The 18,827-nt window shown below is 45.6% G+C and overlaps 1 protein-coding gene across 9 annotated transcripts in view; it reads left to right on the top strand.

The window, feature by feature from the left end:
* LOC140403951 (carnitine O-palmitoyltransferase 1, liver isoform-like) overlaps window positions 1-18,827 on the top strand; it is a 150,873-nt gene that overhangs the window by 64,945 nt on the left and 67,101 nt on the right. For 8 of the 9 annotated variants that reach the window (XR_011938441.1, XR_011938440.1, XM_072492240.1 and 5 more), the window contains exons 5-9: window positions 1,624-1,725; window positions 5,256-5,393; window positions 11,055-11,132; window positions 11,762-11,869; window positions 14,001-14,088. Coding sequence is in view for 7 of the 9 variants with exons in the window: in XM_072492240.1 (XP_072348341.1) it covers window positions 1,624-1,725; window positions 5,256-5,393; window positions 11,055-11,132; window positions 11,762-11,869; window positions 14,001-14,088 (514 nt within the window). In the remaining 2 variants the exon portion in view is untranslated. The remainder of the gene's footprint in view (window positions 1-1,623; window positions 1,726-5,255; window positions 5,394-11,054; window positions 11,133-11,761; window positions 11,870-14,000; window positions 14,089-18,827) is intronic. The other variant, XM_072492239.1, reaches the window with a different exon arrangement.

Here is an 18,827-nt window from a genome sequence, read left to right as displayed (position 1 = left end):
ACTGTGTATAATAAATGTGCTTTGATTTAAATCTTACTAAGTGGTGTATTGGATTATTGATCATTACTCGGACTTGAACCACGTGGCGGTATCATAAGGATACCTGGCGACTCAAGAGCAAAGGTGATAAAACAGAGCAATTAAACTAAGGCAAAGTTAGCAATAGTGGCCATGCTAAATTGCCCCTTAGTTTCCAAAGATGTGCAGGTTAGGCGAAGTTAAGGGATAGCGTGGGGAAGTGGGCCTAGGTATAGTGCTCTTTCGGAGGGTCAGTGTAGACTCGACGAGCCAAATGGCCTCCTGCACCATAGGGAATCTACGGATTCTAAAACTCAACATTCCATTAGCCTTTTGTAGGTGCTCTATGACATTCTTTTAATATAAATGTACTCAATTTTTTTCCAATTAAGGGGCAATTTAGCGTGGCCAATTCACCTACCCTGCACATCTTTGGGTTGTGGGGATGAGACCCACGCAGGCGTTTATGACATTTTAATGATATCAAAGCTGACAGCCAAATTCTGTCTGTGCCTGCCATCCATGGAAAAGCAGTCACAGTAGAAATCTCTTTTTAGAAGTAGGAGTGGCTCTCTTTGCACTTCCTAACCCAGTTCTGCTAATGTCTATTGTAGTTCCTTATCATTGCTGTGGCTCTTGTCAACCAAGTTAACATAAGCTTGTGGTTGGAACTTGGGACTCTCCAGCTCATCCAGCTTCGTTGATATTTTAAAATATTTTTATTCTCCTTTTTCACATTTTCTCCCCCAGCTGCGTTGATATTGCAAATGAGGCAGTAGCAATAGGGAGAATCATTTTTCGAAGCCCAAGAATTTCAAACTAAAGAGACTCCAGTAAGGAATACAAACAGCAGTGGAAAGGAGTCGCCTGAGCTTGCTGGGCGAAACTGTCCTGACTTGGAAAATGCTGGTGACTGACTGTCCATCTTCACAGATGTCAAGGCATCGGAAGAATGCAAACCAGGAAAGACCCGCTCTTGATTTCCTGTCTGACCTCAGTTCGCTGAGCTTAGCTGAGGTTAAAGTTGACAGGTTATCAGTGGCCTCGGTTTCCTGGGCTAAGGCGACAAAAATCTTTTAGGGTTCTGTTGTACCATCAATTCACTGCGAGACTGTGAGAACGAGTGAACATAAGGCTTTATTATCCAGGAACTAGCCTGCCAGTGTCTGCTGTACACATGAGTGCCGCCCACAGGTGGCCGGTCTATATATTGCCCCGGGGAGAGCGGAGCCAGAGGGGAAGCCCATCGGGGTTCCAGTACAATACATGGAAGTAGATCGTATTATCATTTCCTGGTCATAGGTCACAGTACTATACAGACAGTTCATATTCAGGTGAATACATTCACCACAGGTTGCCACAAATGATTACAATTGGAATGCTATGGGTGGGTTTGGCAGAGGACGGGATTAGCCTTGTCTGTGTTGCATACTGTAGGTAAGTGGCTTGTTAAATTACTGATTTGCCTCAAATATAAAGAACAGCACTTGGGTTTTAGAGGGTCCCAAGAACACAGATATCTGCACGGCAGAGGAATCAGTCCTTCAAAGTATGTGACAAGACTGGCAGGGAAGAAAAATAACTTTATTTTTATTTCTCCTTTAGACTCTAGTGAAGATCTTCTCAGGACGTAAGCCAATGTTATACAGTTTTCAGAACTCCCTTCCACGTCTGCCTGTTCCATCTATAAATGACACTTTAAGAAGGGTAAGACAGAAGAACCTTTGAAAGTCATATATTAAGTTTCGCTGGCTGCGGGACAAGGGCAAAGTACTCGAAAGAACTCTTAGCCTCTTCCAAGTACAAAATCTAGGAATCATTAATGAGAGCATCTTTATCTCTGGCCTTTGTGGATTAATTAAATTTCGTCAGCATGTTTGTGAGTAACAGCAGGACGTTGCATAGCAAGATACAGTCGCAACTGGAACAAGGACCTGGAAGTGGGACAAAGCAAAGTTAGAGCTGGGGCAGTTTAATTTCTTTTTGATTTAGTGAGATTTTCCTGATTGATCCATTTTTAATGTAGCGATGTTCCAGCCTTAGTTATGTTGTAGTGATGCAGTGTGCACCTCTTGGAATTGGTTCATGTTTCGCGTTCTCTTCTATCGCAGCCCGCCCCCCCCCCAAAAAAAGTTATAGGGCGTCATTCTCCGCCGGCGGGAGTCTCCGTTTTGCCGGCGCCCGGGGGTTTCCCGATGGCGTGGGGCTGCCCCACAATGGGAAACCCCATTGACCGGCCGGTGTTACGGAGACTCCCGCCGGCCGGTCGGAGCAGAAATGTGACAGGGTGGGTAGGGGAATTTCGCCCCATAATGTTCTTTCTAAATATGAGACAAGTGGAGCGGGATTCTCCCTTACCCGGCGGGGCGGGGGGTCCCGGCGTAATGGAGTGGCGGGAACCACTCCGGCGTCGGGCTGCCCCAAAGGTGCGGAAGTCTCCTCACCTTTAGGGGCCAAGCCCTCACCTTGAGGGGCTAGGCCCGCGCCGGAGTGGTTTGTGCACCGCCGGCTGGTGGGAAAGGCCTTTGGCGCCATGCCAGCCGGGCCCAAAAGGTCTTCGCCGGGCGACGCATTCGCGGGAGCGTCAGCGGCTGCTGACGTCATCCCCGCGCATGCACAGGGGAGGGGGTCTCTTCCGCCTCTGCCATAGTGAAGACCATGACGAAGGCGGAAGACCATGACGAAGACGGTGAGCCCCGATCGCGGGCCAGGCCACCGTGGGGGCACCCCCCAGGGCCAGATCGTCCCGCGCGCCCGCTCCGCCTTGTCCCGCCGTTCAAAATGTGGTTTAATCCATGCTGGCGGGACAGGCATTCCAGCAGCGGGACTTTGGCCCATCGCGGGCCGGAGAATCGGCGGGGGCGGGCCCGCCGACCGGCGCGGCACGATTCCCGTCCCCGCCGAATCTCCGCGAAGACTTCGGGACACGGCAGGGGCGGGATTCACGCCAGCCCCTGGCGATTCTCCGACCCGGCGTGGGGTTGGAGAATCCCGCCCATGGTGACAGTAAATTTCAGGTTAAAGTATTTTTATTTCAAGATAACAGTGCAGTTTATTTAAAACAAATGTGTATTGCATTGATGTCAGTGGAATATATGAAGTGCAGTATGTGGATGCATTAGCACGACATTGAATGAAAACACTTGCTTTAATTATCATCACAAAAGTTTGCATATTTGGGAAGCACCTTGATGAGTTACATACTCATGTAGGACCAAATTGCCACATTGCTCCTTAGTGCCAAGAATGTGCAGGTTAAGTGGGGTTACGGGGACAAGGCGGGGGAGTGGGCCTAGGTAGGTGCTCTTTCAGAGGGTCAGTGAAGACTTGATGGGTCGAATGGCCTCTTTCTGAACTGTAGAGGTTCTAACAGCACTGAATGTGTGACCTCAACATAATGCTGAGCTGGGTGATCTTTTTCCTATTTGTGTGCTGAAGGGGTTGAACAGGGAGGTAGTTTCCCCTGCATGGGGAATCTAGGACATGGAGGCACATTCAGGATCATTTAGGACTGCGATACAGAGGAGCCTATTTACTCAAATGATTGCAAATCTTTGGAGTTCTTTATCCCCGAGGTTTGTGGTCATACCACTGTTGAGTGTATTTAGGACTGAGATGGACATATTTTTGGGATCTCAGGGAATCAAGGGATGTCATGGGGCAGGCGGGAAAGTGGAGTTGAGGCAAAAAGTTGGCACAAGCATATTTTGGATTATTTTGGATTTTGTTTATTGGCACGTGTACCGAGGTACAGTGAAAAGTATTTTTCTGCGAGCAGCTCAACAGATCATTATGTACATGAAAAGAAAGGAAAATACATAGTAGGGCAACACAAGGTACACAATATAACTACCTAAACACCGGCATCGGGTGAAGCATACAGGGGTGTATTGTTAATCAGGTCAGACCATAAGAGGGTCGTTTAGGAGTCTGGTAACAGCGGGGAAGAAGCTGTTTTTGAGTCTGTTCGTGCGTGTTCTCAGACTTTTGTATCTTCTGCCCGATGGAAGAGTGAGTAAGCCGGGTGGGAGGGATCTTTGATTATGTTGCCCACTTTCCCCAGGCAGCGGGAAGTGTAGATGGAGTCAAGGGGCTGGTTTAGCACAGAGGGCTAAACAGCTGGCTTGTAATGCAGAACAATGCCAGCAGCGCAGGTTCAATTCCCGTACCAGCCTCCCCGAACAGGCGGCGGAATGTGGCGACTAGGGGCTTTTCACAGTAACTTCATTGAAGCCTACTTGTGACAATAAGCGATTATTATTATTATTATTATTATTATTATTATTATTAATTGATGGGAGGCAGGTTTGTGTGATGGACTGGGTTGTGTTCACGACTCTCTGAAGTTTCTTGCGGCCTTGGGCCGAGCAGTTGCCATACCAGGCTGTGATGCAGCCAGATAGGATGTTTTCTATGGTACATCTATAAAAGTTGGTAACTGTTAATGTGGACATGCCGAATTTCCTTAGTTCCGGAGGAAGTATAGGCACTGTTGTCCTTTCTTGGTGGTAGCGTCGACGTGGGCGGACGAGGACAGATGTCTGGAATTGTGCACCCCTAGGAATTTGGATATTGCATATTGAATGGGGGAGCAGGCTCGAGAGGCCATATGATTTGATTTTGATTTGATTGATTTATTGTCACGTGTACCGAGGTACAGTGAAAAGTATTGTTCTGCGTACAGTCCAGACAGATTGTTCCATACATGATAAAAAAAGGACATGCATAAATAGACAATGTAAATGCACAGGCATTGGGTGAAGCATACCGAGTGTAGTACTACTCAGTATGGAAGATTTGTGAAGCGATCAGTTCAGTCCAAAAGAGGGTCATTCAGGAGTCTGGTAACAGTGGGGAAGAAGCTGCTTTTGAACCTGTTAGTGCGTGTTCTTAGACTTTTGTATCTCCTGCCCGATGGAAGAAGTTGGAAGAGAGAATAAACCAGGTGGGAGGAGTCTTTGATGATGCTTCCCGCTTTCCCAAGGCAGCGGGAGGTGTATACAGAGTCAATGGCTGGGAGGCGGGTTCGTGTGATTTAGTCCTCTGATTTCTTTAGGTTCTTATTTTTATTTTCTTGCCTTGGTGGCTTTAACGTCCAGTCAGAAGATCCCTCCACCTTGCATTGCCATTTGTACATTTAACTGAGGTAATTTATTAGCTAATATAGTAGACACTTTAATGAACGTCTTTTAATATGTTCATTTCTCCCCCTTATTTTCTCCCTCATCTCCCTCAAGTTTTTGGAGTCGGTGAGGCCTCTGATGAATGATGAGGACTTCCGACGGACGAAGGCCTTGGCAAAAGACTTTGAACGGAACCTGGGACCTCGGTTGCAGTGGTACCTTAAACTCAAGTCTTGGTGGGCTACCAACTATGTGAGTTCAGTCCTATTGTTTAATTCAATGATGCCTTTTAAAACGGCTGTCTAAATATTCTTTTCACTTCATATGGATTAAAACTAACAGTGCTGTTTTGAGTAAATAGTTGAAGCTACTGGGTCGGTCTTACTTGACTGACTCCAGCCTACACTGTGAGCCTCTGCAATATCTTTGATGAATAGAAGATAATGATGAAACTAGGGTTGTTTTCGTTGGAGGAGGGAAGATTATGGGGGGGATTTGGTCGAGATGTTCAAAATCATCAGGGTTTTGATAGACAAATAAGGAGAAAATGATTCCACTGGAAGGAAATGGCACAGATTTAGGGTAATTGGCAAAAGGACCAGAGATCTCATTAGGAAAAAATTGTGTTGTTAGGATCTGTAAGGATAATTTTCTGTATTGAATTGGATAAATGCTTAGAAGGGAAAAAGCTTTGCAGGGTTATGGCGAAAGAGCACGGTGATGGGGACCTTTGTTTCAAACATAAGAAGTAAGAGCAGATGAGGACCTGCTGTTCAGTATCTACTCTACCTTCTCACCTGCTGCCTGCAACTCTTCATTCCCTGAGAGATCAAAGCTATCTCAGTCTTAAATATATTCAATGATAGTGCATCCAAAACCCCCTGTGATAGGGAGATCCAAAGAATCACAATCCTTTGACTGAATAAATGTCTCCTGATCTCAATCCTAAATGATCTGTCCCCTTATGCTGAATCTGAGCCCCCTTGTTCTGGATCCCTCAACCAGGGGACACCATGTCTCAGTATCCACCCTTTCAAGCCCCTTCAGAAACGTCAATGTTTCAGTGAGATTACCCCTCATTCTTCTAAACTGCATAGAATCAAGACCCAACTTCATCAGCTTCTCATTGCCGGACAACGTGCTCATCCCTGGAACCAATCTAGTGAACATTCACTGTACTGCCTCCGCTGCAAATATGTCCTTCCTTAAATATGGAGACTACAATTTGATTCCAGGTGTGGTCTTGCGAAAATCCCGTGCAACAATAGATTTACTTAGTTTTTCCCGTACTTCAATACTCTTGCAGTAAAGGCCAAAATGCCATTTGCTTTCCTAACTTCTTGCTGTACCTGCATGTTATCTTTTCGTGTTTCTTGTATGAGGACACCTAAGATTCTCCAAACATCAACTTTACAAGTTTCAAACCTTAAAAAAATTATTTTGCTTTGCTGTGCTTTTGAATAAAGTGAATAACATCAAACCTCTCCACATTATATTCTAGCTGCTACCTTGTTGCCCACTCACTTAACTTGTCTGTACCTCTTTGCAGCTCCCATGTGTCCTCCTCATGGATTGCATTTCCACCTAGCTTTGTATCGTCCGCAAACTAGATGCATTCCTCTCTGTCTCTTTGTCTCAGTCAGTGTTATAGATTGTAAATAGCTGAGGCCCAGCACTAAGTCTTGCAGCAATGCACTAGTCACAGCCTGCCAACTTGAAAATGCCCCATTTATCCTTACTGTCTGCATTTGTCCATTAACCGATCCTCTATCCATGCTAATACATCACCCTAACTCCATGAACCCTTACTTTGCCCAATAAGCTTTTGTGCGGCACCTTATTGAATGTCTTTTGGAAATCCGTGTATAAAATATTTACTGCTTCCCCTTCATCTACCCTACTAATTACATCCTCAAAGAATTCTAATAAATTTGTCAAATAGGATTTCTCTATGAAAAACCATGATGACTTATTTTAATCATGCTATCTTTTAAAAAATATATATTTTTATTTAAATAAAATTGTTCAAAATTACAAAAAAAAAAACCAACACAGCCTATCCCAATCAACTATTATACCAAGATTTCCTCAGCCCCCAGCAAGACTCTGATAGCCTTCAGTTCTTCCCGGAGCGTAGAAGGCGAAACCGCCTCGTTCTTGTTAAACTCCACATACTCCCCAATAGCAGAGGATACCTGCTCGCAAAATCCCTTGGTCACGACAACCTCCACGGGAATCGCTGAGGGCGGCCCGGCTCCAACAGCAGGTCCACATAATGTGGGATATGATATGTGATATAACGATCGCCACGTACCCCGCTCCGCCAACCACAGGGAGCAGAGACCCACACACCACTAAGAAATCAATCCAGGAATAAACCCGATGGACGTGGGAAAAGAAAGAAAACTCCTTATCACTTGGATACCTAAATCTTCTCGGGTCTGCCCCCCCCCATCTGATTCATGAACACCAACTTCTCCTTTGTCACCCCCGATGTAGTGAAGGACTTGGGACTCGACCTATCCAGCCTAGGATCCAGAACACAGTTGAAGTACGCCCCCCCTTCCCCCCCCTCACCCATTTGACTGATGGGAGTCGAGATCTGGAGTAGAAGCCAGGACCACCTTAATGAATTCCATCTCACCCCAATTTGGTGCAGGGCAGGGAGCTCCGAGAGTCGGTTGACGAGTTCCTTCATGATGGTGCTGATCTTCAGGTTTTCTTTTCCAGAAGATGTTTTTTTTAAATATAAAGAGTACCCAATTCATTTTTTGTCCAATTAAGGGGCAAATTAGCCTGCCAATCCACCTTCCCTGCACATATTTAGGTTGTGGGGGCGAGACCCATGCAAACACTGGGAGAATGTACAAACTATACATGGACAGTGACTCCGGGCCAGGATCGAATCCGGGTCCTCGCCACCCCTTTGTTAGTGCACTCTTAATGCTTCTAAGCCCCTGTCACTATCCTTCACTATTGCCTTGTCCTTTCTCTTTAAACTTGCCACATCTCATGTGAATCTTAAAATTTTTTTTTAAAAATTTGAGTGCCCAATTCTTTTTTCCAATTAAGGGGCAATTTAGCGTAGCCAATAAACCTAACCTGCACATCTTTTTGGTTTGTGGGGGTGAGACCAACGCAGACACGGGAAGAATGTGCAAACTCCATACGGACAGTGACCCGGGCCGGGATTGAACCCGGGTCTTGGCGCCGTGAGACAGCAGTGCTAACCACCGTGCCATCCGTCTCACTTGAAAAATGCTCAGGCTCCTTAATCAGAACCTCTTTCATGGTCCCACCTGTTGACCGTTCCTCCTCTCTGCAGGGAGGAAGTCAACCAATATATCGGACAAAGAGACAAGAGCTTCATACAACTGAACTTCATTAACAAATCTTAACACATTTCACCTACACTGAACAATTATCAATGACTAGGCCGAAGGCTGAGGTTCCGCAAAAAATGAGGTGATGATGCTCGCGTAGAAGGGGTTGAGTCTTTTACTCTACCTTTGACAAAGGTTTGATGAGCGCCCTTTAGCTGTTCCTTAATATCCTTCAGATCTTTTGGTAATAACTCAATCTGACTGTCCTGTCACACAAAATAACTGTCTAAGCTGTCTTTAATGTCCTCCGTGACATTGATGGTTACCTTCTCCTGTTTGTGAACATTTACTAACTATTCAGGCAGGGACTTGTGGTGTCAGACAGAAAGTACTGTTGGTAATGGAACGGATTCCAACGCCTTACTGGAATTCCAGTAATGGGGTTGTGACACAGTATTTACCTTTCCCTTCATACCCCACCTAGGTTACTTCTGTGTCAACGAGCCTCGCTTCCATAGTGCAGTTAAGTGTATTTTTGGCTTTACAGCCGCATAAAGCATGATATGCATACAATAGACATAGAATCCCGACAGTGCAAAAGGAGGCCATTCAGCCAGTCGAGTCTGAAAGGGCACCCTACCTAGGGTCAGGCCCCAGCCCTATCCCTATAACCCCACCGAATCATTTGTACAGTAAGGGCAATTGATCATTGAGCAATTCACCTAACCTGCACATCTTTGGACTGTGGGAGGAAACCCGGAGGAAACTCACGCAGACACGGGGAGAACATGCAAACTTCACACAGTCACCCAAGGCTGGAATTGAACCTGTGTCCCTGGCACTGTGAGGCAACAGTGCTAGCCACTGTGCCGCCCATGATCGTTGGAGTAAATGGGGTAAGGGCAAACAATTATCCCGTCTGTTGACATCTAGTTAAAGCCTTCCTTACTAACCCTTCCTTCCTTTCAACTGCATAGGGCAGCGGGTCATGGTACCTCATCGAGAATCCCCCCCTTCATGATCGCTATGCTTTTTACTTAAGACGCCTTCCTTACTTCTGGAGATGGTGGCCCTGTTCTTATGAAGTTTTAAGTACTTCCTTTAATTGACTTGTGCAACAAACAAATTCTCCAAACTGAAGGGATGAGGCAATGAATGTTAAAGAATGAACATGGGCAGCAAGGTAGCATAGTGGTCAGCACAGTTGCTTAGTGGTAAGCACAGTTGCTTCACAGCTCCAGTTTCGATTCCCGGCTTGGGTCACTGTCTGTGCGGTGTCTGCACGTTCTCCCCGTGTCTGCGTGGGTTTCCTCCGGGTGCTCCGGTTTCCTCCCACAGTCCAAAGATGTGCAGGTTAGGTGGATTGGCTATGCCAAATTGCCCTTAGTGTCCAAAAAAGGTTAGATGGGGTTACGGGGCTAGGGTGGAGGTATAGGCTTGGGTAGTGTGCTCTTTCCAAAGGCCGGTGCAGACTCGATGGGCCGAATGACCTCCTTCTGCACTGTAAATTCTATGATCTATGAAAAGGATATTTATTGGGATTATTTTTTTTTTAAATATTTTTTTATTCTCCTTTTCACATTTTCTCCCAAATTTACACCCAACAATAAACAATAATCAGTAACGAATGTAATGTCAATCCCCATATCAATAACAACGATCCCATCCTCCCACCAAACCCCCAAACATTAGCCCGCATGTCAGCATAAACAAATGACAAAGAGGAATCATGAATCACCCATAGTCACCATTAACACATACAGTCCCCCTCCCCCCCAACCCTCCCAGCCCCCAAACCCCCTAATGTTTGATGTGATCCAATTCTCGAAAGTGCATAATGAATAATGCCCATGAATTGTAGAACCCCTTCATCCTTCCCCTCAGTTCAAATTTGACCTTTTCAAGCGTTAAGAATTCCAGCAGGTTTCCCCCCCCCCCCACCGCGCCAGGGCACAGGCTGGAGAGGTTGATCTCCACCCTAACAGGATCCGCCTTCGGGCGATCAACAAGGCGAAGGCGACAACATCTGCCTCGACACCCCGAATATGGCCTCCCGAGGGCCCGGGTCCAGTTTCACGTGCACCACTTTAGAGATTACCCTAAACGCCTCCTTCCAGTAATCCTCCAGCTTTGGACAGGGCCAAAACATATAAACATGGTTTGCGGCTCCCCCCCCCCCCCCCCCCCCCCCCCCCCCCCCCCCCCCCCGCAACGTTCACATACATCTTCTACCCCCTCAAAGAGCCAGCTCATCCTCGCCCTTGTAAGGTGCGCTCTATACACCACATCAGCTGAATCAGCCCCAACCTCACACACGAGGTGAGACGTTCACCCTCCGGAGCACCTCAAAGCAGAACCCCTCCTCCATACCCTCTCCCAATTCTTCCTCCCACTTTGCCTTGATCCCTTCTAGTGGCGTGTTCTCCTCCAAAATAGCCCTGTAAACCGCCGATACCACCCCCTTCTCCAGTCCCCCTGTCGTCAGCACCTCCTCCAGCAACGTGGAAGTGAGCTCTACTTAGAAGTTCTGTATCTCCTTTCTGGCAACGTATTTGGATTAGTTAACCATCATATCATTGCACCATTCCAGGTGAGCGATTGGTGGGAACAGTACGTCTACTTACAAGGACGAGAGCCAATCATGGTCAACAGCAACTATTATGCAATGGTGAGGATATGTTGTGAATATCATTTGGGGGTTAAGTTTGAAGTAAGTTTAAATTTGAGTTGCCAAGGTCCAAAGTGTAGGACACCAAGAATAGGGTGTAAATGAATTGTAGGTTTCTGGTTTGAACATTGACTACCACCAACCAGATGGTTAATGTTCTTCTAAATGCTGAATGGCAACAGCATTTGTCCCCCACCTGCAGACTTTCCTCGCTCATGCCATGTAGGTACTAATAGGGTCCATGAGTACCTGTAGCCATCACCAACTTGGCTATTCTTCATGTTGGTCCTATACAGTGACTTTTGGCAGGCTGATCTTAGAAATGTTATAGTTGGACCGAATCATTTTCTCACATAGCACAACTTTTAAGAGTGGGGTCAAGAGAGGGGCGAAAATGGCTAAGTGATCAGGAAGGATAATCTTGGCTGGGTTTTTTTTTCTTCCCTCGATTACAGTGGCTCTGGATGCCAGACCTGAAACCAGCTAGCTCAACATGTGATCGAAGGTAGAACCTGGGACCTCTCTGCTTTTTATGGCTCATGGCAGGTGTTTGAGATGGCAGGTGGAATGGGTAGAATCGTTTAGCATGCTGTCTTTAACTTGGAATAATTATTTCCTTCTGACTTCAGGATTTCTTGTATGTGACTCCAACAACAAGTCAATCTGCACGTGCCGGTAATCTAGTCCATGCTTTGCTCCTTTACAGAAGACGACTTACTTATGAGGAAATCCAACCGGTAAGCATTTAACCTCTGTGATGACATTAGTTAATGATGTACCTGTGTGCTCTTGCACTATTTCACTGACTGACTCGATGTTGAAGGACAGATCTTTGTGCCATGAATAGGGATTAGCAGAAATCTCCACTGCTGTCTGAGGTGCAGGGTGGAATTATCTTTGCTAGATTTTTAATTTCCTTCCTTCCAGTTGCATTACTGAAGCTTCATGCTGTCTTCTCCCAACCTGATTGAGAACTGGTAATATTCCACCCTGACTAAGCCAACGAACAGTGAATAGACAATCTAGCACATTGACAGGAGGCTCCTTATAGGGTTGGGACTGCATGTCAGGTGGCTGGGGCAACCTCTGGTCATCTCCCCTCGTGAAATGTCCAGCTATTATTACGTTAGCAGTCACCCTTTTTTGCCAGTGCCATATGAAACAAGGCAAAGAGTGTTGACAGGTTGTTCGACCATGAAGAGCATCACAGAAAAGCCTATAATCCAATCCCCATGATGCTCATTTACACCGGACTAGGTTCTCCTCAGTTTATGGCTCAGTTAACACTCCCTTTACCAACTGCTTCATCAGGAAACGTTAATTGCACATGTTGGTATCAGTACAATCAGATGCTGTGCGGTGAAAAAACGGTATTGTCCTATATTTTTGCCTCTGTTGCCCGTCGGATGACTGGATCAGTTCTTGCTGGGGTAGGTGAATCTCACTAGGTTTGGAATTCTAAATTGTCAGAGCTTGCTGACTCTTGACTGTGGTTTCATTGTTGGTTTGCTCATCAAGCTCAATTCAAACCGTACTAGAGTCAGGACCTGGGGTTTATAGCGACAGTTCATTGTGGTAGGTTTTCAGTGATGAGTGGCACTCACTGAGGGAGGAGTGCACTGCATTCCAGTCATGATCATGGACTGCGGGATGGCAAAATATAAAGGATGTGCTCTATTCTTGCACATCTCCTGCCAGTTAGTTATAAAACAGATGGTCCACCAGTCCTTTGAGTTTAGGCAAAAAGATCATAGAAACAGGAGGAGGTAATTTAACCCCTTCCATCTGTTTGGTCATTCATTGAGATCATGGCAGATCTGTGGGCTAACTCCATCAACTCTTCTTTGCCCCATACACTTTAATACATTTGATTAACCAAACAATCTCAGGATTTATTTCCTCAGCCTTGTCTCATCCTGGAGGCACTGTTGTGGGTGGGGGGGGGGTTTCCATGTGCTGGAACTTAACCCATACTTACTAGGAGGCGCTAAACATAGGACAGTTGTTCAGATGTATTCTGTTGCTGTCTAATAAATTCTATGTCATTCTATTTAGAAAGTGAGCACGAGTGAACAGTATGACTAAGGCATCACAGTTAGGTGCTGTCCTGGCCTCACCTGCCGTCCATACTTTGGAGCAGGAACCATCATACAATGATCAGTGATTAATTAAAGTTTTTAACTAATCGTAAAGTAAGTAATTGAGTAACAGCATTATTTTTTTAATTTGCCCCTTGATTTTTTTTTTTAAACTCACCTTGCCTTCCTTTATAGGCCCCTTGTGTGTGCCACCCTCCTGTCTCTAACTGTGAGGGCAGGTGGATAGGACTGCATAGCCTCTGGTTTGCCCTCTCTTCCCAATGGTGCCATTTATATTAGAACTGCAAGTATATGGGAATTTGTGGGTACGTGAACTGTCTACTTTTCAAATTGAGAGGGCAAGTAATGACCTTACTCCCAAGTGACTCCAGTGCTAATGCAACAAGGTGATGGGTAGTTTATTGTCTTCACTTAGTGTTTCCTGCAGTGGGGCTCAAGTTAGGTCAGACCTGAGTGTTACTACTTTACAATGAATTAAGCAACTCAATAACCTGTTGTTCCAACCAATGCGCTCATTTTGAATTGTACCTTAGATATGCTATATTAAGTAAAGAGTTGCTATTTTTTGCTTTTAAAAAAAATTGATGTCACAAAATAGAGGATCAACTAATTCATAATTTTTTTTTACATTTCCCCCCCCCCCCCCCTCTAATCCCTGCCCATTCATGGCGTGAAATGACTTTTTCCACTTCCTAACATCCGACCTTACTTCCGTGGGTCATGTATGTTTTCCCCCCAACCCCCACATACACACTCTGTTTGGGCGCAGAGTACTCTGCCAGGGTTCCCAATTCCCCTGTGTTCAGCACAGTGGGAACGAATGTTCAACACGACTCGACTGCCAGGCGAGGAGACAGGTAAGATTGAAAGGCTGTTGTTGCAGGGCTGCTTGTAACTGCTCAGGGAGGGGGGGGGAGGGAAATACTGCCCACATGTCACACAATTGACGATTCAATGGCTGTCTTACTAACACTGACGAGTTAATTGGTAGAGAGCTAATTAGGGGACATTGGAAAACAATGAATCAGATCTCTAGTTATGCTACAGAGCAGCAGGTTTGTGTTCCAATATGACAAAGTATTGGTGGTCATACTCTGTTGCCCACCTCATGAGGGCCCAGCTCTGTAATTGTCTTATGAATAATTTGTGACAATTGGTTAATGGTGGGTGCAGAGGCTAGTGGTGTTATTTTGCAGTTGAGTTGACTCTGGGCAATAGAAATATTGGAGCATAATCATTTCTCACAACCAGACTCTTCAGGACATGGGTGAAAAAGTGGTCCCTTCAGCCCCTCAGTCTGTTCTATTATGAAATTCAGGTTATGGCTGATTAGTATCTTAACCATCCACCCCACCTCCGTTCCACAATAATACCCAAAGGTACTTTTGATGGTTGGCCAGGTAGTCAAACTCTCAGTAAATGTGGAGAAATTTGTGATTAGTTCCAGCTAATCCTGAATTCCAACATGCAAGGGTGGTCCTAACAGGACAAGCAACAGAAAGTTGTTATCATTTTTTGTTGTTTTGTGTGGGCTAAATTTATACGTTTTTATTATTTATTCATGAGGTGTGGGCACAGAACTGCTGCAGTCCATCTGGTGTAGGTACATCCACAGTGTTGTTAGGGAGGGAGTTCCAGGATTTCGTCCCAACAACAGTGCAGGAAAGGCAAAATATTTCCAAGTCAGGATAGTGAGTGACTTAGAGGGGAACGTGCAGATGGTGGTGTTCCATGTGTCTGCTGCCTTTGTCCTTCTATGTAGTAGCAGTTGACGGTTTGGAAGGTGCTGTTGAAGGAGCCTTGATACATTCCTCAGTGCATCTTGTAGATGGTACACACTGCATCGCTGTAAGAGGGAGTGAGTGCTCGTGGTTGGGGTGCCAATCAATGCTGTGTCCTGGATGGATTTGAGCTTCTTGAATGTTGCTAGAGCTGCACTCAGGAGGTATGTGGAGAGTACCCCATTATGCTCCTGACCTGTGCCTTGTAAATGGTGAAAAGACTTTGCGGAGTCAGAAGCTGTGTCACTCACCACAGGATTCCTAGCCTCTTGACTAAGCTGGTTTAGCTCAGTGGGTTAGAAAGCTGGTTTGTGATGCAGAACAAGGCCAGCAGCGCAGGTTCAATTCCCGTACCAGCTGAGAATTCTGAATTCTCCCTCCGTGTACCCGAACAGGCGCTGGAATGTGGTGACTAGAGGCTTTTCACAGTAACTTCATTGCAGTGTTAATGTAAGCCTACCTGTGACAGTTGTTATTAGATGGAAGTAAGTGATGGTTATCTCTATGGAGCGAGGATGTGCATCACATAACAAAAATCTATTTTGGTGGATTTCTGCAAAGAGACTCATAAGCCTCTTCATGGACTCATAGACTGCCTATAGTGCAGAAGGAGGCCATTTGGCCCATCAAAACTACACCGACCGTCTGAAAGAGTACCCTACCTAGGCCCACTCCCAGTGACCCAGGGCCGGGATTCGAACCCAGTTCCTCAGCTCCGCAGTCCCAGTGTTAACCACTGTGCCATATGCCACCTTGCCACCCCATGTTAATAGTCCAGGCAGATCTTACTGAAATCCATAAGATCATGAGTGCACTTGATAACCTGGAATACTTCCTCTTGTGGAGGACACTGAACCTAGGTGAGACAATTTAAGAATGAGGTCTCGCGCACTGCTGCCTCACGGCGCTGAGGACCCGGGTTCAATCCCGGCTCTAGGTCACTGCCCGTGTGGAGTTTGCACATTCTCCCCATGTCTGAGTGGGTTTCGCCCCCACAAGATGTGCAGGATAGGTGGATTGGCCATGCTAAATTGCCTCTTATTTGGAAAAAAAAGAATGAGGTCTCCCTTTTTAAAAAAAAAAGTCTTCTCCTTGCAGACTTAATTCGGAGATTGTTGCCCTGCTACTTTCTTTCAACCTGACTTCTAGGACCTCTTTCTAACCCCTGACCTTTTCCCTGGACGGGATTTTCTTCTGAACCTCTCCCTGTCCCCTTCTGTTGTCCTTCTCCCTGGGTCACACTCTGCACAATGGCGCTCTGTTATCAGGTCACCTGACCTTTTTATGCCATTCCACTTATTTTCCTTTCTGCAAACCTGCAGAGCCGGTTCCCGGCCTAAAGAACGTATGACACAAAATTTGCATGTGCAGCCATTTCCTGGCAGGTGCATGCGTGCAAAGCCCAAAGCTTGCTCGGAACCTGAGTTCCTGACATCTTGAGGTAAGTATTTGAGTTTCATCACACTGTGAAATTGTGACATTTCTGTTGAGCAGTTTTGATGCTTGCAGCGAGGGCGGCTGAAGGGCTTGAGAATGAATTGTAGTCCAGTAGAAATTGACAGCAGGGTGACCAGGGAAGAAAAATCCACTCACTGCCAACTAGTCATAGAGCATTAAAGATAAGTCTTTGAAAACAAAACAAATCTGCATTTGCTGGGATTTATCACTGATTGTCAGTGTTAGACGGTCGCTGTTGAACTCCTGAATTGTGTGGCATGCCTAGATGGTTAATGCTCTCTTCATGCTTCTCACGGCAGCATTTACACTGGGCCTTGGGACCCTGTTTGTGTCTCGGTGGAATCTGTTCCCTCAAGTTCTCTCCTTCAGCTTTTTTTTTGTTGAATTTTCCTGTTACGTCTTCTTTGAAATGTTTCTCCTGTAATTTGGAATTGTGTGTCTCATTTTCCTCACTATCTACTAAAATCACCATTGACCCATCTGAGCAAAAGGCCTCTTCGAGGGTACCCAGTTACCAGTCCAGACCTGGGAAAACTAAACATCCCTATCCATGGTTTGTACCATGTTAGCACTGTGAAACCAAGCTTTCACATACATGGAGAACGGACCTCTCAACTTTTTAATGGCCCAGTGTGGAGCATATCTTTTATTTGCCAGATGCTCGGATTGATTGTTTTCACAGTTTTCACTGGTGATTGTTGACTAAGCAGTAACAAAAGAAAGCCCCACGCAGCAACTTTTCAATCTGATTTGTAAATAGAATTATAAGGATCAATTCTGAAAACATTGTCCAAAATTACAATTTTATGTGTGTGAGAGAATGTGTGTGTGTGTGTGTGTGTGTGTGTGTGTGTAAGAATGTGGGATTTGTATTTATTTTAAATATTTTATTAATTTCCTATCTTAACCCATTCACTTTTTGATGCAATATCACTGATTGGAAAACCCAAGCTTGGAGTTTTTTTCTCTAACTCTCTAAATTATTCCTCAGGTTAATACTTTGGATGGAGACCATCCTCTGCATCTTTTGCCAAAGGTTGTCCAGCCTGAAATGTTAAAGCTCTCATTTACATTCAGGTTTTGATGGGCTTCTGTTCACGTTTCATTGTTTGCACGCTCTTTATCCTCAACTGGAAGGAACAGTCAGAGCAGGACTGGGCAGTGCACCGATTGCCAATTCACACCACCGTTCAGGAGACCTCTGCCCAGTTCCGAACCCTTGACCAAATTCAGCCGATCATTTTACACTAAAATTGACAGCACAACCCAGAGAAGCCTTAATGATAGGCGATCTTGAAGAGGACGTGTGTGTGATTCAGTAGAGCAATTTCCTTCTAAAATTTAAGATGATTAGTTTGAGCACTAGCTGAAGATGTTTGCGTCATACAACCTGTGCCGCACTGAAGTCAGTGAGTGTTCATTGCTGGATGTACAAGGTTTGGAAATGCTCTGTCATCCTGCACTGACCGATGACTCATCCTAATCATAATCCTAATCATAATTTGCTGGGCGTAACCCGAACTCTAAACCCTAACCCTAATTTGGGCCTAACCGTAACTTAGAACATAGAAAAATACAGCACAGAACAGGCCCTTCGTCCCACGATGTTGTGCCGAACCTTTGTCCTAGATTAATTATAGATTATCATGGAATTTACAGTGCAGAAGGAGGCCATTCAGCCCATTGAGTCTGCACCGGCTCTTGGAAAGAGCACCTTACCCAAAGTCAACACCTCCACCCAACACTAAGGGCAATTTTGGACACTAAGGGCAATTTATCATGGCCAATCCACCTAACCACATCTTTGGACTGTGGGAGGAAACCCGAGCACCCGGAGGAAACCCACGCAGACACGGGGAGGATGTGCAGACTCCGCACAGACAGTGACCCAAGACGGAATCGAACCTGGGACCCTGGAGCTGTGAAGCATTTGTGCTATCCACAATGCTACCGTGCTGCCCTTAAGAACAAATAAATCTACACTATATCATTTTATCGTAATCCATGTACCTATCCAATAGCTGCTTGAAGGTCCCTAATGTTTCCGACTCAACTACTTCCACAGGCAGTGCATTCCATGCCCCCACTACTCTCTGGGTAAAGAACCTACCTCTGACATCCTCCCTATATCTTCCACCATTCACCTTAAATTTATGTCCCCTTGTAATGGTTTGTTCTACCCGGGGAAAAAGTCTCTGACTGTCTACTCTATCTATTCCCCTGATCATCTTATAAACCTCTATCAAGTCGCCACTCATCCTTCTCCGTTCGAATGAGAAAAGGCCGAGCACCCTCAACCTTTCCTAGTAAGACCTACTTTCCATTCCAGGCAACATCCTTTGCACCTTTTCCAAAGC

Source organism: Scyliorhinus torazame, chromosome 29 (assembly GCF_047496885.1).
Source record: "Scyliorhinus torazame isolate Kashiwa2021f chromosome 29, sScyTor2.1, whole genome shotgun sequence".
Taxonomy (NCBI): Eukaryota; Metazoa; Chordata; class Chondrichthyes; order Carcharhiniformes; family Scyliorhinidae; genus Scyliorhinus; species Scyliorhinus torazame.
Note: the sequence above shows the minus strand (reverse complement) of the source record. Positions and strands in the feature narration are given on the sequence as shown.